At 46.2% G+C, this 20488-nt stretch overlaps 1 protein-coding gene across 5 annotated transcripts in view; it reads right to left on the minus strand.

The window, feature by feature from the left end:
* Nucleotides 1–401: 401 nt before the first annotated feature.
* The window catches only part of KANK1 (KN motif and ankyrin repeat domains 1), a 192992-nt gene continuing 172905 nt past the window's right edge, over nt 402–20488 (minus strand). For 4 of the 5 annotated variants that reach the window (XM_059656816.1, XM_059656817.1, XM_059656819.1 and 1 more), the window contains 9 exons: nt 15483–15716; nt 14747–14855; nt 13377–13619; nt 11612–11699; nt 8069–8288; nt 5107–5249; nt 4243–4443; nt 2037–2135; nt 402–1440 (listed from right to left, as the gene is read on the minus strand). In XM_059656816.1, coding sequence (XP_059512799.1) covers nt 1378–1440; nt 2037–2135; nt 4243–4443; nt 5107–5249; nt 8069–8288; nt 11612–11699; nt 13377–13619; nt 14747–14855; nt 15483–15716 — 1400 coding nt within the window. In that variant the 3' untranslated portion in view covers nt 402–1377. The remainder of the gene's footprint in view (nt 1441–2036; nt 2136–4242; nt 4444–5106; nt 5250–8068; nt 8289–11611; nt 11700–13376; nt 13620–14746; nt 14856–15482; nt 15717–20488) is intronic. The other variant, XM_059656815.1, reaches the window with a different exon arrangement.

The following is a 20488-nucleotide window of genomic DNA, read 5'->3' on the forward strand; positions in this document are numbered from 1 at the left end:
TGCTACCGGGCCATCAGCTGCCTGAAATAAAAAGCCCGCCTGGCTCCATCTCTCCTTTCCTATCATCACGGGTTTCCACCAGCACCGGCAGGTGCACCCGGACTCGGAACCAAGGTGTGCTGCTTCTGCACGTGAGAAGAGTGAGCTCACCGGCTCCCCTTGGAGATTACCTGTCTGGTGAACTGCTTGCCTAACGAGGTCTTAAATTTCAGACTCGTGACGTGCAACCTGAGTGCTGGGCAGAGCTGTGGCGCTCTCAGAAGGTGTCTTCTGTTGTCAGGGTGCAAGACCGGCGGGCCGGGAGCTCGGCCTCCCTGTGCAATCCGTCAGCTGGTGCTGCCACTGCTGCAAGTCAATAGCCTCGGGCACACAGTGTCAGAGATGAAGCTGGGACAAGCAGAGAGCTTAATCAAATTTTATTTTGAAAATATGGCAAGAGTCTAAGGCACTTCAAACATTTAAATACATATAAGACCATGGTAAGTGTGACATGGTATAAAGGAATCCATAAATACGTGGAGAACTACGCCATGTTTCTCTAGAGGCGAATATATAGCCAATTCCTCTAACACAATGCGACCTTTATCATCAGGTAATAAGAGTTGTGCAATTATTAATAAAAATATGGTACTGTTACATGTAGTTCTTCATGTCTTTTATTACCATGGAATATAAAAGTTGAAAATACTGTGTCAATTTCATATAGATACCTTTTATATAAAAAGTCATATAATACATCCACCGAGATAAAACCAACTGAAAAGATTTCCTTTTGTACGTGTTATACTTTTTTGAGAGTTCCATCTTCTCATTTTAACCCAGAAACCTACCAGCCCAGGCCCAAGTTGCCGATGACCAAAGTCACCTCAACTTGCTTTAGAATAATAAAGACAAAAAAAAATCAACGAAACCATCCTGGAATGGAATTTCTGAAGAGCTTTCCAATCGTTCCACGCCAGTCAATATAAACACCGGAGGAGAAATTGGAAACACTGTGCCAGTGAGAACCTGACACTCTCAGCAGGGGTGGTGGGGGCGGGTGGAGAGAAGGCGCAGAAGTTGCCCGCTCAGGTCAGGTGACAGTTTCCTACGACTGTTCGTAACGGAGCAGAGACTCAACAGCAACAGCAACTGGGTCAAGTGTGCCCTGCACAGAGGGAAGATGGCCGGGAGGGAGGCGGTGGGTGCCCGCCAGCAATCTCTCGCTGGCTCAGCTTCCGCCGTGACAGCTCCAGCCTTCGGTCGGTCCTTGGCCTTTTGCGTCCTGTTTGCTGGTGAGCTCAGGCACAATATGCATACATTCAGTATCTGTCACCCCAACAGGAACAGTTAGCAGCTTAATGGTGGCATGTAAATGGATGGCTATTTGTACATAAATCAATCAAAAGCACCTCGGTGGGTGGGACCAGGAGATGTCTTCCTTCCAAGCCGAGGGGTGCCCTAGAGACCAGGAAAGGAAAAAAAAATGGGGGTTAGTATGTGACCTCAGGCAGGTGTGTCCTCTGTGACATAGGAACTCGGTCCACCATAGCTGACAACCACTGGTGAGCCAGAGACAGAGCGGGAGCTGGAACACAGGTCCGCCAGCAGGAGGCGCTCAGGAGCCAGCTGAGCTCAGCAGTGCTGTGACCAGCTGTCCCTGGGAAGTCGACTTCCTGCTAAGAGTGGATTCTGGGACCACAGGTTGCTATTCACACTATCTGCATTACAAGAAATGGCGGGAACACGGCGACATGTGTTAGTTGGCTGGGGATGTGCCATTTGAATAATTCTGCCCAGACTAAGTCCTTCATGGGAGGGTGTGAGAGTGTGTGTCCCCTGAGGACAAGCAGGGGTCCCTTCTCTGCTGTGCTAACCATTAGCACTCCTGGCCTTCTGGGTGGGGGTAAAAGTGATGGAGTCTTAAGTTCCAGACTGAAACTCCCATTTTCAGAATCCTCAGAAAACCCGTGCCTCTCGTCAACTCCCAGAGGAAGGGGGCCCCCCCGTCTGGTGGGTTTCAGCCTGCTAACAAATGCCAGACGCACAGCACTGACCGGGGACTGGGCTTTGGCGAAGTTGACGTGGGCGTAGAGGAGGACGGCGATGTCCTTGTGTCCTGCTTCCAGAGCGATCGAAAGCGCGGTGCTGCCATCCTTAAAGATGGAAAGAACGAGCCGGGTTGGATTTCTCAGACATCCAGACAGCCAGAGGTAACAAAACAAAACACCCTCCAGTAACTGAGATGGTCCCCCAAATCTAGCCATTGGTCCAGTCCTTTAAAAGGGAACTTTTCTGGACCTCGATGTGCTAAGCTCTTCGAATACAAGGGCGAATGAGGCACAGTCCGCACCCTAAGGAAATCACAGTCAACAGGACAGTCACCCGTTCCCCTGCCTTGGCCTCACAGTGGTTAGTGTACAGGCCTGCACACTGTGGGCCCTGGACAATGTAGGCTGCCCATGGAGAAGTCTCCTTCAACCACTGTGCCCACCAGCGGGGGACAGTAGGAGATGGAGGTAGAAACATATTTTAATTTTTCCCCCTTGTAATTACAAATGAGCAGCAGGCATGTACCATGGTGTATGTGTTGACATCTTGCCTAAGGTCTCTCAATTTTCCTCTTGGGGAGAGAGCTGGTCCTGCATCCCTAACCACCCCTGTGGGATGTGTGAGTAACATCAATGCAGAAGCACTGAATCCTGCTGGCTTGCAGCGATGTATCTTATGGGGTCCTGGCTGTGTGGCTCAAGTGGTTAGAGAGACATCCAGATATGCCAAGATTGCAGGTTTGATTCCTGGTCAGGGCACATACAAGAATCAACCAATGAATGCACAAATAAGTGGAATAACAAGTTGATGGCTCTCTCTCTCTCTCCCTCCCTCCCTCCCTCCCCTCTTCCTCCTTCCCCACTCTCTAAACTCAATAAAAGTAATTTTTAAAAAGAAATGTATCTTATGGAAATATGTGGAAAACACTACATATGGGGAAGAAAAATTATCAGTAAAATGTTTGGTTTCTATTAAAACGGCAGGGATTTAGATGGATATAAAAGAGCATCAAGGCAAAAAACACCACCACTTAGTTTCTGTCTAGGATTGGAATAAAGATGCCTCCCACTCCCTTAAGGATGAGGAAGTAGACGATTAGCTGGTGACCAGGATGTCTGGAAGTCGCTGCGGCTCTAGGGCCTCGTATTACTACATCCACAAGCTGTTCTTTGCTGAGAGTAGGAGCAAAAGCCAACCAACAAAAACCAAGACACAGGGAACACCGTGTTCTTGAGGGAACAGGCTGGAAACGCCCCCTCTGCTCTGGCGGAGGTGAGGGAATGAGGCGGACTGCGGTTCCGCTCCTGTGCAGCCACCGCGCCTGCCAATCCCTGCACTGGCTGCTCTTCCTGCTGCCTGGGGCCCACCAGGACCTGAGGTTCAGTGCGAAGAAGGATGTTTTTTTCCCTCTCATTTTTTAGTGTTTCCAGTTAGAGGAAGCTCTGGTCCCAACCTGTGCTCCACAGAGATAAACTTTTCAAAACAGAGCCAACCCAGCCCAACCTCTATGACCCCTGGACCTTTCAACCCTGTCACCACCCAAATGTTAGTTCCTATGAGAGAAGCAGCTTTCCTTAGGAGGCTCCCAGTCAAGGGTTATCTGGGAGTGGGGACAGCTTAGCACCTGCGAGAGGAGATTAGAACGGTGCTGATGGACCAGCCCAAGCAGGAGTGGAAAGATGTGAAGGGAGCCAAGACCGGTCAGCTCCCCTGGCTGACGCAACGTCACTCCCGTGGGCCCTGGTGACGGGCACACCTGCCTTTACTTCCTTTTCCTGGGAAAGTGTTTCACTGTAGTAATATCGGTTCTAGTCACCCAATAACCCCAACTGGCAGTGGCTGGCAATCCGGATTTCCAAACGGGCCGGGGACCTGGTCCTCTCAGTGGTCTTAGAAGTGCCTACATCTGATTCTGTGTTGTAAATCTCTTCATTCCCCTTTAATAGGCTGCTTCTCGTGCCTGCCCAGCACCTCCTTCCTTTAGTAAATTTGGGGGTGAGGTCCATTTATCACTCGGCCTTTGGCTTTAGTTAATGGAGTATTAGTTGGCACACAATAAATGCTGCCAAGCTGGGCCATGAAGCGAGGTGGCCTGGGTGGCAACACAAATCCTCAAGGAGAATCGAGGAGGATTTGTTTTCTGCCCCCGGCCAAGCGGCACTCACAGAGCGCCCCGCCCCTTGTGGGCCCCGGCCCCAGGGAGACGCTCACGTTGTCCTCCAGATGGCCGTTGCAGCCGGGCTGGGCCAGCAGCAGCTTGACGATCTCCACGTGCCCGTGCTCGCTGGCACACATCAGGGCGGTGGAACCCTCATCGTCCTGGATGTTCACGTCAGCACCGCAGGCCAGCAGGCCCTTCACCATGTCTATCCGCCCATGGCTGACCGCCAGCATGAGGGCTGTCTGTCCTGCCTGCGCAGAGAAATGGCAGTGAACTTCAGAAGTGCATACCGGGCCGGCAGGGTGTGGCCTGGGGGGGTGGGGGCTGTGCTGGGGGTGAGGAGCACGGGGGTGGGGGGGCGTGGAGTGGGGGAGAGGAGGGAGTGTGGTGACAGGGGGAAAAATGGACGTGGAAGCATGCGGGTGGAGGCAGGCAGGAGCAATCAGCTTCTCATGAGGGATGAGCTAAGTTAATATGTTAGATCATAACGTATCGAGTCACTTTTTCCCTTTAGCTTGGAGCCTCTGTCTCATTGTATCAAGGAGCTGGAAAGTCAACAGATGGTTAACCACTATGAACACATCTGAACTAGGGGCACCCGGCATGCAGACACTAGTCACCTGGTCGATGCAGGGACTCGCAGTCACCGATATGGAGGCTGACCTACAGTTTACGTGCACACGGCTCCAGACAGGCAAAGGACGGAGAAGTTTCCAATGGGAAGTTTGGGCCAGTATTTCATGGTGCGCTTGATTGTCTAGGGGTTGTCTAGGGCTGCCAGGTGGCCACGTAGACTCAGGGCCGGGCCAGTGAGTGAGTGCTCAGTTGTGGGAGGGGGTGTGGGAAGCCGTGCAGTCAGAGCTGTAGGCTAGCGAGCACGGACATGAACGAGCCTGGGAAGAAAGTGCGCTCACCTGGCTAGCTTTGGCGTTCACATCCCCACAGCCAAAGAGTTCCTCCACCACCCGCATGTCCTTCTCCGCTTCCACGGCGGCCAGGGCTGCCAGCATGATGGGGGTGTAGCCCGCCTTGTTCTGGTGATCCACGTTGCACACGTCTGCAGCGACAGGAGTCTTGTTTAGGGATAATTCATCTCCTGATAGGAACTGAAGCTATGGGGTTTGGAAGAACCCAATGAATGGCCTCAGGAGGTCCAAGTACAGGAGTGACTTGGAAGGAAATGCGAGGGGGTGTTTTTATATCACACAAAAATTATTATTTTTGTTTCATGAGGCCAGGAGCTACAATGAGCTTTCAGAACATGTCTTGTTTGCAACTGGCGGCCGAACTGGAATCGCGCGGCTGTCTGGGAGGTTATTCTAAGTCAGGGGTGGGCAAACTTTTTGACTCGAGGGCCACAATGGGTTCTTAAACTGGACCGGAGGGCCGGAACAAAAGCATGGATGGAGTGTTTGTGTGAACTAATATAAATTCAAAGTAAACATCATTACATAAAAGGGTACGGTCTTTTTTTTTTTTTTTTTAGTTTTATTCATTTCAAACGGGCCATAGTTTGCCCACGGCTGTTATAAGTAATGGTTGCTGTGAAGGATAAACAATAACGTGGCAACTGGACATTGATCTGTGTTTAGGCAATCACTGTTTTGGAGCGAAGAAGGCAGTGAGAGCTACAAGTGACAAGGATCTGTAAAGGCTTGTGCACGGAATCTGAACAGGAAACCACGACTCATTCTGTGGCCCAGGCTTTACTCATCTGCCGTGTGTGAGGCCCTTAGAAGCAGAGTTTCAATCACACGACACCTACTCGGGGAATTGTGGTCTGAGAGCAAATGCAGTCAAGCCCCAAACTGCCAGGGACTAAGAGACCCTATAAACCAGACCTTTCCTATTCCTATAATGACTAAGAGGTCTTCTGGGGCGACATTATCCTGCAGGCCTTTTAAATTCCTTCCGCACTAATAAAATGAAAGGAATGGAGGATGCAGGAAAGACACGTGTGTGTGACCAAATGCAGTTAAAATGTTAGGCTGTTTCCGTCACATGGAGGAGGTACCCTGAGCACGCTCCCTGAGTTCTGAAACAACTGTACACCAGGGACATCTGGCATCGACAATAGTGCGTATTTTTTAATGTTGGAAAGGAAAAGGCCGTGTGATGGGGAAACGGGCGAGCAGACGTGCTCTGCGAGGCTCCTCAGCATCTGTCACGTTCAGTTCAAACACACTTTGTGGAGCCACAATCTCTGCCTATAATGGTGATCGGTCAAAACTAAATCCAGCCCAGCCGCACAGTGTGGTTCAGTGGTTGAGCGTCAACCCATGAACCCAGAGGTCACTGGTTTGATTCCCGGTCACATGACCAGGTTCAGGGCTGCATCCCCAGTAGGGGGCCTGCAGGAGGCAGCTGATCGATGTTTCTATCCTTTTCCCTTCCTCTCTCTCTAAAATCAACAAATACATACATATATATATCTATATATCTATATATCTATATCTATCTCTCTCTCTATACATATGTATATATGTGTATATATGTATATATGTATATATGTATATATATGTGTATATATGTGTATATATGTATATATGTATATATATGTATATATACATATATACATACATACACACACACACACACACACACACACACACACATATATATATATATATATATATATATATATATATATATATATATATATATATATATCAGGAAAGTGATTAACCAAAGGCATCCAACAATGGAATTAACTAAAATCATTTAATTTACCAAAACATCTTGTCCACACAAAATATCCAGGTTAAATCATCTAGGTTAAATCATCACTTTCAGGAGCAATCCTGTTTTTTGCTTTCCTGGATACTGTCCACTTCTCTGTTTAAACAATGCCCCGGCCTGCCAGTATCACCAGCTCTGTTTACGGTCTGGAAAGCCTGAAGGGAAGGCGGCTTGGAATTCCTTCCTGAAACACGGAAGCAGTTGTATCCTGACATGGCCCCTACGCCGAGGACAAGCAAACGTGGACAAATCTGCCTGGTTTCTTCCCTGCATTAATCCAACATCCACAAAACAGAGCAGAAGAAGTTGGGCTGCTGGGTCAAGCAGCAGCATAGGAAAACCGGAACTTTACAGTCATTTTCTAAATCAGCTGTGCACACTGTGTGTTCGTTAATGACACCGAGGCACTGTGAACTCTGTGTCAGCCACATCACAGAAGTGGAAATAGGGATTTCAAAAATAAATCAAAATGAGCCTGGGGGGCGGGGGGGGGGGCAAGGGCTGGGTGGCGGGGGACAAAATGGGGGGGGGGAATCTGCAATAGTGTCAACAATAAAATTCTTTAATACATCCATTGGCAATAGTCTGAGATGGCAAGTTCCACTTATAAACCAGAATCTCCACAATTCTCACGACTATGGTTCAGATTCAGGAATAACACTTCCTTTGCTCTATGCTGATCTTCCATTAACCTGGTGTATTTTGGAGGAAACGCGGATTCTACATAACGGATCACAGTGCCTTTGCTTGGTTCCCCCCCCCCCCCCCCACCTCCCTGAGCCAGTTGGCTGGAGGTCGTGGAGCAATGCCAGAGGGAGCAGCCCAGCCTCCTGGGAGCCAACCCGCTGCCCCTGCATGACTCCAGCAGCGGGAACTGCGGCCCAGGGATGCCCTGCGCTCACCATTTGCTCGCATGCAGCTGACCTGCAGCAAAAATATCCTCCAAACCTCCGCTCGACACAGATCTGGAGTCTGTCACCCGGTTTCGTTTCCGCGCCACGCCTCCCACGCGGAGTCAGGCGCTCCTGCCTCACCATGTGGAGGAGCAATGGGGAGGACTGCAGGATGGCACAGCATGGAGGCGCTGACCAAGCACCCGGGGCGGGCGCCGGGAGAGAGGAGCCCGCGGCCACGTACCCGCGTCCAGGAGCAGCTTGACGATCTCGAAGTTGGAGTGCGACACGCTGTAGTGCAGGGCCGTGTTGCCGTTGCCGTCTGCCATGTTGATGACATGGCGCAGGACCTCGGGGGACACGGCCGCAAAGGCCGCCAGGTAGTCCCCCACCATGGCCGGGACCGCCGACTTCTGGCTGGACACGCGGAACCACTCGTGCTGCAGGGTGTTCAGGCAGAACCGCTGCCAAAACACCAGGCGCGGACGTTAGTGCTTCTATTTATAGACTCCCTGGGACCCAGCTGGAAGCCCAAGGAACCAGCCTTGTATGGCCAAAGCCCATGCCGTTAGCACTGACTGCAGAAACAACAGCGAAACCCAGAGCCCCAAGAGAGGCCTCAACTTCCACATGGATCATCATCCCTCCTGCTTCTAAACTCAAACATATTCTGACTTCTCTAAGAGGCCATAGAGCCCTGTACGAGAGTTCACATTCTGGCTCTGCTCCTTAGGGGCTGTTTAAGACCCTGGGGAAGACACCCATCCTGTGCCTCAGTGTCCTTGTCTGCAAAATGGGGACAGTAAACATACCTTCCCTCCACAGTGTTGGTGGCGAGAACGACTGAGGCAATACATGTAAAACTCTGAGGCCTGGCTCTAGTTATTACGGGACTATGAACATTATGCAGTTACGCTGGCCGTGCAAATGACTTTCGTAGCAATTGGGACAGAAGGAATTACTTAACCCACACTTAATTATGCTGCTCAGCTCCTTCAACATCTCCGCGGCATGAGGCTGGGAGACCATAAGCATGTAGCCAGCTCAATCCCCACGCCAATAGTAAAGACATGTTCAGTCACGGAAAGGGAGGAAAAAGCAGAGCTGGGACAAATTACATTTCCCAGGAGGATCATCTGCTTTTGGTCATCAGCCCCACTCGCCTCCCGCTTTGGGTGTGGACACATGACATGTTCTTCATGGATGAGCAGGTCAAACTTGCACCGCATGAAGTTCAAGGTAGACGGGTCACAGCCAGTGCTGGTGATGGGGATAACTACACTTTTTTCACGGGCCCTCTTTCATACGAGTGTACCATTCATCTGCGCTTTGCTTCTCTTTACAAGATTAAAAATATATCAAAGAAAGATGGAAAGTCTATGTCAAAAGAAACAGAACTCAAGAAGTCCTCTTTCTATAGGAAGGTTGAGATTGTAGAGCTTCCACCTCTATCTTCTTGCCACTGATGATTCAGTTTTAGCCCATTCAACCGTGTATTTGGTCACTCTTTGAAAGGGGTCGTGGCCAAGAGAGAATTCTTCTATTTTTTTTTTCTATTTTTCTGCTCCCTCTTTTTCTTTCCTTTTTTTCCCCCCCTCCCTCTTTTACATATTCAGATTTCTATTTCTTTGTCGTTATAACACGGAAGGAAGGGGAATTATGTCCTCTGGTTATCCTAGCTCTGTTACTGCTAAATACCCAGTGTCCTATAGGGTTATAAGGCCCCTGACAGTGTGACCATTCACATGTCCACTACTTTTCACAGCACAATACTTTAAACACTTTTGCACTAAAGAAATATTCAACGAACAAAAATGTACTGATCACGGAATGTGTGCCTGACACTATGCTTGGCAATCTGGGGTCATAGAAATGTGAGGACTTCCCGGAAGACCACATGGCCTAGTATGTTGAGCCAGATTAAAGAAAAAATATATTATGGATAAAAAATCAGGGGCCTGAAAGCACCAGTTTTAAGTTCAATTTAAACCTAGTGGGAAATAGTAACACTGCAGTGATGTTTCATGGTTTCGCTATGTGTGACCAAGGTTCAGACCGGCATTTAGTGCATCACTGACAGAGTTCAGCATGTAGTTCGATGTCTGCCCCTCGGCCAGGAATTTTATGGAGTATTTCCTTCCGTAAACATTACTGCCATGCTCCTTTCAGCACACTGACTGAATGTCAGGACTTAGCTGGCTCTGATGAAGTTTAAGTCTCCATAGCAGCATACACAAATATGAGATGACACCATCCTTTCTTTTTCCTTTTTTTTTTTAAATACCATATACTAAGGTTATGTGATTTAGTTTGGATAAAAACAAAACAAAAGCCCTAACCGGTTTGGCTCAGTGGATAGAGTGTCAGCCTGCAGACTGAAGGGTCCCAGGTTGGATTCTGGTCAAGGGCATGTACCTTGGTTGCGGGCACATCCCCAGTAGGGGGTGTGCAGGAGGCAGCTGATCAATGTTTCTCTCTCATCGATGTTTCTAACTCTCTATCCCTCTCCCTTCCTCTCTGTAAAAAATCAATAAAATATATTAAAGAAAAAAAGAAACAAATATTTCAATATCCTATTAAAACAAAACAAAACAAAAAGCATGAACCAGTACTCAAGACAGGTATTATCTAGCCCCAGCACTAACTAGTAGCTGCCACTCTGGACAAGACTTATAATCTTTTGGGCCTCGGTTAAAGCAGGATGAACCAGAATAGAGAGGCCTCGTAGGCACACGCCCATGCACTTCTCACGCCTGTGACAGTCACCACCAGTTCTTCAGATTGTGCTTGTTGTACAGGAAGGAAATCTAGTTGCCTCTCCAGGTTGAGATAATTCCTTAAATCCCTTCTAGCCCTAACATTTTGGTTTCATAACTCTCTAATGCTGTGAGGCTTATAAATCAACTCTCTCACTAGCTGCTGACTTAAGTTAACCAGCATAAAACTTCCTATTAAATCTAATGCTAAAATGCAAAGATTCAGCTGCGCATTACTATCTGAAACAACACAAAAAACTACATTTTCTCAGTGCACTGAATAGAACTGTCAACACGAGGGCTGGTCTGGCCTAGGAAAGCAGCCACACATGGACCTCACCAACGCAGGAGAGGGCGACAGACTTGGCAATGGGTCGGATTCACCACTGCCACGGGAACGCGGCTCTGTCCCACATCTGCCGCTCGCGCTCACTACGGCAACCATCAGCCTCTCTGCTGTTTGCTTCTGACTCTCTCAGACTGTGGGATGACGACAGTGCAGTTATTTCTAAGTTTAAAAATAGTGGCAGCCTGCATTCCACACCGGAACATAATATGCAGTTTCATAATTGAAAGGAATGCTGACCTTGGCCCAGATAGGTTTTTTTTTTTTGTTGTTTTTTTTTTCCAAAAACCCCCCCACACATATGCTAACGTAAAAAAAAAAAAATGTCTGGGATGCTGCTACCTGGATCACAAGGTTTTGTCAGTAGAAGCAGAACTCGCAGAGAGGTGCCGAGTGACTGCAATCAGCCCTGCCTTCCACGTGCAAGTATGCCTCACAGATGCACCACCCCCGGGACAAGTACAGGGTCGAGGAGGATATGTGAGATTGGGCCTCCGGGGACGGCTCACAGTGTGACCCAGGGAGCGGGGCAGCAGGATGCTCGCCCTGCCCACACAGGCTAGGAATAGTCTGGAAGCAAGCACGCTGGCAACAACAGCTCAGGGACAGGCCACAGCTGCCGGGACCAGCGTGTCCACTCAGCACTGTGCACAGACTGGGGACAGCGACTGTAGATCAGACTCACCATATCCTTGCTGGTCAAAGCTTTGGGGTCATTTATGTTATTTTTCAGTAAGTTGCACGCGGACAACATCTTTTCACTTAATTCATACCTGAAAGGGGGGAAAAAATAAAAAGAAAGAAGCTCACAATTGGCCATAAAAGGAAAGGCATTTTTATCTCAAACTCTGTAACACTTTAAAAGATAAGAGGCCCCACGCCGAGCCAAGCTCATTGCTCGGTACAAGGTGCTTCCCTGGAGGGAGTCCAGGCGTCCCTAGGTGGCCAAGGGCTGATGCTATGATGCAGAGTTAACGCCTCCAACCAGAGATCATGGCTTTTCATGAGAGCAGCTTTAGGCCTCATCAGTTTGAATTGTATGACATTATTGTAGAAGAACATTTGGATATTTTTCACTCCTTTTGTTCTGAGTTCTTAAAAGTATTTCTTATTCTTATGGGGTTGAAGAGGCCTGAATTACCACATACCCATTACACCGACCAGTAAACCACACCTCTGAACTCACATTTGGTGACCCAGGCAGGATGTGTTTGTTGAACCCACGTGAAGTGTAAACTTAAAAATCAGAGGATGTATGATATATACATTACATCTCAATAAAGCTGTTAAAAAATCAGCTGACAAGACATCGCGCCATTTGAAAATACTTGGACATATAAACTAAAAGTTACTTACCTTGTCTTAATACAGTTAAGCTTTCACTTGCCAAATTTAAAAAAAGGCAAGCTTTCTAAAATGTTCTATTTATTACATCACATAGTGAAAAACCACACTGAAATTTCCATCTGTTCATTCTCTCTCTTGTTTTATAGGCACTGATGCTTTATTTACTAAGTCTTTAAAATTTACTACATTTTATGTGCATGTTTCAGCCAACCAGTGTTTACTTGATATTTCAGCTGCTGTTTATGATATTTCCAAAAACCATTCTTGTAGTGTTCCCAATCACTCAGTGCACAACCAAAAATAGACGTGTGACTGGTTACATCATCTTTACAGTAAATGTGATCTTTGGTTGAGGCCAAAAAACTGTCCCTCTCACACACAATGCTCCTGTGAGAACAGTATCTGAGAAGTGTATCAAGATAAATGACTAGCCATAACCGGTTTGGCTCAGTGGATAGAGCGTCGGCCTGCGGACTGAGGGGTCCCAGGTTCGATTCCGGTCAAGGGCATGCCCCTTGGTTGCAGGCACATCCCCAGTCGGAGGTATGCAGGAGGCAGCTGATCGATGTTTCTCTCTCATCGATGTTTCTAACTCTCTATCTCTCTCCCTTCCTCTCTGTAAAAAAATCAATAAAATATATTTTAAAAAAAGATAAATGACTAATGGTAAAATCTAAAACCTTAAAAGAAATGTGCTGGACACAAAGCATTCTAACAAACATGCCTTTAAATACAAGGTGAGTTGTTCAAACCATGAAAACCTTAGAGGCGCTAATAGCTCTGTGGATGGTGGCTCCAAGTACACAATTAGATGACAAATACTTAAAGTTAAAGGAAATAAAGGTGACCAAACATATCAAGTCGTTCTCTTTGCTTCTGTAAGAGATCTGAGAGTGATCACCTTCTTCTACACTGGTACTTATCAATATCACGACAAGATGTACGCATCTCTGAGGAACAGATCAAGTTTAGCTTTCCTCTGGAGATTGGAAAGACTAATAAACAAATGGATACAATTGCAAAATCTCCTAAATGGCCAACTCTATTGCCAAAGTACATTAAACGTGGGAGGGGTGAAGGGAGGGGAGGGGAATGTACCACACCTCTCTCTGATTTCCACCTTCTCAGGTTCACATTCTTGAACCTGCATTTCATCTTCCACCCTGGCGGTCTCGCAACCTTCCACATTAACTGCATGGTGCCCTGCCGCCGTTCCCCGAGTGTCCTCGTCCTCCTCGTCCTCCTCCTCTTCCTCGGGAGGGTACTCAATGACATCACACTCATCCTCTGACTCCGAAGAAGAGCTTTCCTCCGAGCTGGAATCATCACTTGAAGTTGTCTCATACCTAGGTGGCAATCGGGAGTTCAGGAGATGCAAGGTGTACCCATCAAGACCCAGTGACAGAAATGTCTACGAAGGGAACGCTGCGGACTGACTCCAGAAGTCTCACCAGCGTGTTTAGACCCTACACCAAGCATGTCAAACTTGCGACCGGTGGGCCGCATGCCTCATTTATTTAACATGCTTGCCCTACACTGAGCAGTCCAAAGTAAGGTCTATTTAAAAGCCTGGTAGTTCTGAATAGGTTCTGACTTAAGAGGGATAACCTGCATTACCAACTGGTATCATATACCACTTGTAGGAAAAATATGAAATATATATGTATACCAGAGGCCCGATGCATGAAATTCATGCAAGGGGCTTCGGCCCTCGCAGCCCTGGCTTTGTCTGGAAGGTCGTTCGGAAGTCCTGTCTAATTAGCATACTACACTTTCATTATGATAGAGAGAGAGCACCTCTTGCTTAGCATAAATCATAAGAAACTTTATCATATAAGAACTAGGTCTGCAGTTGTTCATTTTTTTCTATCCCTTCAATATAGATTGATTTGATTTAATGGTGGGAAGACACACAGGCTTAGCTATTTACTTGTGCCAATTAGAAGAGAAGGAACAAACAAGTAGTAAACATTCTATTGAGAAAGCAAAGAACTGACGGCAGGACTGGTTTGCTCTTCAGGGGCAAGGCCCTACAGTTTTGTCCGCAAACACGGAGCGCCAAGCGAAAACAACCCATCTTGAAGGAGTGGGCGACTCTCGCTGGCCATGGAGTGACGCGCTCAGTCTCTTTCTGTGTGTGCCTGAGTTCTGATACGGGTAAGTACAAGGTGTCCAACAGTGCAGGAAACCTGCTGCTTTTGTTTGAAGACTATTCTTTTTTTTCAGGTCAAAGGTGAGAAGATGTAAATGGCTCAGCTTCATCAGGTTTCCTTTCAAGAGTGACATATCCTTAAAAGATAGCAAGAGGGGGAGAGGAGAGCAGCCCGAGTGCCCCTTTCTTAGGAGGGAGTCTTCCATCACCAGGACGCGGCAGCATCCCAGGCTAGGCGCCTCTGAATGTAACTCGAGCAGGCAGGAGGCAAAGGAGACAGAAAGACCACGTATAAATGCCGGCACCACCATCTTTCCTTACCCTCCATTAATGCCAACAAACTGGAGATTCTTTTTCGCTCCGTTTGAATCTCTGCTGCCATCTTTCTTCTTCATGATGGACTTCAGCGTCCTTTCATGACTTGCACAGACTGTGGAAACATAAATCAAGGCGATAAAAATTAACGTAACTCATACCCATACAAGTTGAGTGAATAGGTAATCTTTCTTCACGTACATTTAGTTTTCCCCCCTCATTCATGTAAATACAGATCTTGGCATGTATATATGAGAAACCTGCACAACTCATTGGAAAACTGTGTGCATGAAAAAAAAAAATTCAAAGCTCCATTTAATAATGTTCTTTATGGAAAAGAAAAAACATTAGTACTTCCAGACATAACAAAAGCAGCGACAACTAGCGTGTGTATCAGACTTCACTGTTTATAAAGTGATGTCGTGTCTCATTTGATCTTCAAAAACCACTTAGCACTAAAATAAGGGTTATTATTATAACTTTTCTTCAGCTGAAATAACCTGGGGAAAATATATGCCTTCCAGACTGTGAAAGAGTGAAACGCTGTTTAAAATATTTTCTACTTCATAATATCAGGTGAGTTTTCTTAAAGGGACCACAGAGCTCTTTCTTTAGTAATCCTCAAGCTCTGCTAGGTCTGCCTCCAGGTGAGTTTATAAGGCACAGGGACATCAGGTTGGAACGCGGGCGCTGCCGGCCTGGAATGCTGACGCTGGGAAGGACTGGGCGGGAGGAAGGTTACCGTAGAGGCCAGCAGCTATCTGGTCATCTGTCAGGTTCACTGCAGACAGCGTGCTTTCCTGAGCGGGGAAGGTGTCCTGGCTGCAGATGGGCTCTCCTTCTGTGAACCCCACCTCCCGTCCATGTCGGGATGTCTGCGTATTTAACGGTCCTCCTGACTGTAGGCCTCCACACCTACAGGTGTATTCCAAATTACTTCCTGTCAGGAAGGAGAAGGGTGGAGAAGCGTGTAATGCTGGAACCAAACAAAATGGGCTAAATGGTCAAAAATTAAAAAGATTCTTGCAACTCATCATTTTGTTAAGTGCTCCGCCCCCTGCTCCCCCCCCACCCCGGCCCCGCAATTTCTTTTTGCATAAGTGGAACTGTATCCAAGCCACCCAAACGCAAACCCCCAAGGTCTTCTTGACTCTAAATCTTCGCCTTTATTAGCGTATCCGAAGCTTGTCATTCTCTCTGCTCGGGCTGCTACGCCTAGCCTTACGCTGGGCCACCAGCGTAGCATCCTGACAGTCCATCTTCCTCCTTCCCCCCTCCCGCATGCCCCTGAGAGCAACACTCCCGCTCAGCTCAAATCCCATCGTTACCTCATCTAAAACGAAACCTGAAAAGTTCCCCATCACTCAGGAAACACAGAGCCAGATATTCTAGATCAGCCGTGGGCAAACTACGGCCCGCGGGCAGGATCCGGCCATTTGAAATGAATAAAACTAAAAAAAAAAAAAAGACCGTACCCTTTTATGTAATGATGTTTACTTTGAATTTATATTAGTTCACACAAACACTCCATCCATGCTTTTGTTCCGGCCCTCCGGTCCAGTTTAAGAACCCATTGTGGCCCTCGAGTCAAAAAGTTTGCCCACCCCTGTTCTAGATCATCTGCAACCTGGCACCAAGGTAACTATCCAAGTTTACTTCCCTCTACACCTGTGGTCCTTTCTGGGATGGGGACTGCATCCCAGTAGATGGAACTACTTCCGATACGCTCTTCTTCTACCTGGCATGCTCCTCTTCCCCACCTCCACATGGTCAAGCCGCCCCCCCCCCCACCCCCCCCCCCGGCCCCATCATGTCCTCTTCTGAGCCTTCCCCTACTTCCCTAAAGAAAAATAACTTGTCTTTCTCTGAACTCTCACAGCCCATCCTTCATACCCTCTTACAGGATCTATAACACAAGGTACTGGGTGATTTGTGTGACCGCGTTAGACTACCCTCTAGTCTGTAAATATTTTAAGGACACCAAACAATTCTAATCAACTTTGTTTCTCTCACCACATCTACCAGATTGCTTTTGTGTATGTTAGGTACTTAATATTTTTTTCTGACTGAAGCAGAAAAATTGGATGAAGTATTATACAATTAATTTATATTGATTCATCACAGAATTTTCAATATGGCTAACATGGGAAGATATTTACAATATATGGTTAAATGAGAAAAGCAGATATTAAAATTCTCTGTATGGTATAATCCTATTAAAACATATTAATATATTTTCACACAAAAACAGAAAAGTTATCTGAAAGCTATGATGATTTTAACTTTTCTCTGTGTCATTATTTTTCCTACAGTGAACATTGATTCACTGTGCACTTTTATCAAATGACTAAGCAATTTCATTTCTAGAAACTTTATACTGAAGATGTACAAAAAAAAATATAGAAGGATAGTCCCTATTTCCATGGGGAAAACAATAAAAAGAGGTAAATATCGCAGACTGCCAGTAAGAAACAGATGCAATAAATCTGGTACATTTATACAAAGAAATTTCATGCAGCCATTTAAAATGTTGATGTAGGTGGACATTTATTAACATAGAAAGGTGAGCATAATGTGTTAGTTTTAAAAATAGGCTATAAAGATTAAGATTACATGAGAATAAAACTAATAAAAATTTACTAAAATAGGCTATTTTGGTAAATAATTATATTTATATGAATACATATTAGAAAAAGTCTGGAAGGATATGCAACAAACCTATTTAACACTGTTTTTGTAAGGCTAAAGAATTATGGGTTTTTATAATCTTTTCTTTGTGTCTCTATTTTCTAAATTATGCATTACAAACATAAGCTACTAGTACAACCACAAAATTGAAATCTACGCACAATAACGTCACATGATAAGAATTTGATCACAACATTTTTGAAAAGAAAAGCTTTGAAATCCCTTACCGTAGATTCTTAGAAGAAATTTAAGTACTGATTGCATTTTGAGGCAATCAGAAGATAAAGAACCATGATAGCCTATAAATCTGTCCTTGTCAAACTCCATTGTTCATCGGTTCATCTGGGGCATTTGTTAAATGCTGATTCCCAGGCACTTGCTGCCAGAAAATCATTCTACAGATCTGGGCATTTCTGACCACCCCTCGCCCCCCTCACACACACACACTGACACATTCACAAGAGATTTTGATGCAGATGTCCCACTTTGGAAACTACTAGTTTAAAACAATACTGTAATTAAAAAAAGGGTAGAGGGAGGAAAAATGTTCAGTGTGAGAGATTATGAATTCTGAAGGCCAGGGAGGTTCAGTGACTTGAAGTCACATTTTGTAACTCTGTGAACAGCACTTTGTCCACTAATCAACAACACAATGTTCCCTCCTCTAGCTCTGAAGGTACCTCCTGGTAATTCCTTTACAAACCCACCTCCCTCCTCAGCACACACATACAATACTGAATGCAGCTCTCCAAACATTATTTAATGCCCCATAACCTGATGTGTCTCCCAGCAGCAAATATAAGATGTCTAAAATGCCTTTGACTTATTTTAAGCAAATAAACAAACAGGGGATTTATCACCATTTATCTTTATTCCTCCTCCAAGTACATTCATCATTACTTTGAAATTACTACCGTAACCTCTAAAGTCTCCATAATAAAACCCCAGGGCCAGAGCACTCTTCCTAGAGAAACACCTTCAATAAGCATTTTCATAATCAAGAACAATGATTTTTAACATGCAAATACATTTATCATTATTATTATTATTGAAATCTTAAACATAAAAGTAGATGGTATAAGAAATCCCTGTGTTCATGCAGCACTGGGGCAGCAGCTGGAAAGGTGCCAGAAACATCTAGGGAGAAACTGAACTGTCTGGGGGGAGGGTTGGAAGGGCAGCTTTTTCCCAGACAGAACTCCTGGCAGAAGCCACTGTTCCTTTGCTGAGCCCTCCCCCTACAGAGCTGGCAGGAGGGCACCATGTCTGAGTCTCTATTAACCTACCTACCACTGTTACCCCTGTCCTGGTGAGACCATGCCCCACCCAACTTGCGGGCTCACCAAGCCAATTCCAGTGGCTTTTCCATACAAATGGCCTGTCTCGGGTCATATGCTACAGACTTTCTTAAAATCTCTCAAAGGTTCACAAACCCCAAATAAGCAGCATCTGGCTTTGGAGTGCCCCAAAACTCTTGCTAAATAGCCCAGACCCGGCATGCTGGCAGCCAGCCTCAGTTCATAGTTTGGCCTTACCTGGGCACCTCCAAGCCCAGCACATGTAGCAGCCATCTGCAGATCGCTTTGTAGCTCATGCCAGGTGGCTCCAGGGCAGGGAACCGGAAGCGGCTGACCTTGGCCTGCACCTCTCGGGAGACCAGAGCCAGCACACCTGGCTTCAGACCATGCTGAACTACCACCCAACCACCTCCATGAGCAACACATTCAAGGGGCAGACTCCAAACAGGAGAACTCATAGGGAACCAGAACTCTGCTGAAGTGAGCCTTCTCTGTGGCACGCCAGCAGCAATCAAGGCTCAACTACAACAGGAGCATGCATACAGCCCACATGGGGTGGGGGAAAACCTACCTCGGGTGACCAAGAAGGCTACACCATTGGGCGTACAGGATACCTACAGAGCCCATAGGCCACTTTACCAAGACTGGAAGACATAGCAGCTCTATCTAATACATAGAAACAAACACAGCAAGACAGCCAGAGAGACAAAGAAACATGTCTCAAATGAAAGAAGAGGGGAAAAACTCCAGAAAAGAAATACATAAAATGGAGAGAAGCAATCTACCAGATGCAGAGTTCAAAACACTGGTTATAAGGATGCTCAATGAACTTAGAGGAAGAATAGATGAACTTAGAACCTCAACAAAGTGTTAACATAATGGGAGATAGAAAACATAAAAAACAATCAGTCAGAAATGAAGGATACACTAAGCTGAAATCAACAGTAGAGTAGATGAAAGAGAGGATTAAATCAGCAATTTGGAAGCCAAAGAATTGGAAACCCCCAATCAGAGCAGCAAAAAGAAAAAAGAATCCCCTCCAAAAAGAGGCCCTGGCCAGTGTGGCTCAGTTGGTTAGTCATCGTCCCATATACCAAAATGTTGCTGGTTCAATTCCCAGTCAGGGCACATGTCCAGGATGCTGGCTTGATCCCTGGTAGAGAGTATACAGGAGGTAGCAGATCAATGTTCTGCTCTCACATCAATGTTTCTCTTTCTCTCTCCCTTTCCCTTCCCCTCTCTTTCAAAATCAATAAAAATATTAAAAACAAACACCCTTCCCCCCTCCCCCAAAAAGGGGAACAATGTAAGGAGCCTCTGGGGACAACTTCAAACATTCACATCATGGAGGTGCCAGAAGGAGAAGAGAGAGAGAGTAAGGAATTGAAAACCTATTAAAAAAAAAAAAAAGAAGATGGGAAATTTCCCTAACCTGGTGAAGGAAACAGACATATAAGTCCAGGAAGCACAGAGGGTTCAAAACAAAATAAATACAAAGAAGCCCACACCAAGTCACATCATAATTAGAATGCCAAAGATTAAAGACAAAGAGAGTCTTAAAAGCAGCAAGAGAAAAGCAGTTAGTTACTTACAAGACAGCTCCCATAAGACTATTAGCTGATTCCTCAAAAGCAACTTTACAGGCCAGAGGGGATTAGCACGAAATATTTAAAGTGATGAAAAGCAAGGACCTAAAACCAAAATTACTCTACCCAGCAAAGCTATCATTTAGAATCGAAGGACAGATAAAGAGCTGCTCAGA

The sequence above is a fragment of the Myotis daubentonii genome, chromosome 11, assembly GCF_963259705.1.
Source record: "Myotis daubentonii chromosome 11, mMyoDau2.1, whole genome shotgun sequence".
Classification (NCBI taxonomy): Eukaryota; Metazoa; Chordata; class Mammalia; order Chiroptera; family Vespertilionidae; genus Myotis; species Myotis daubentonii.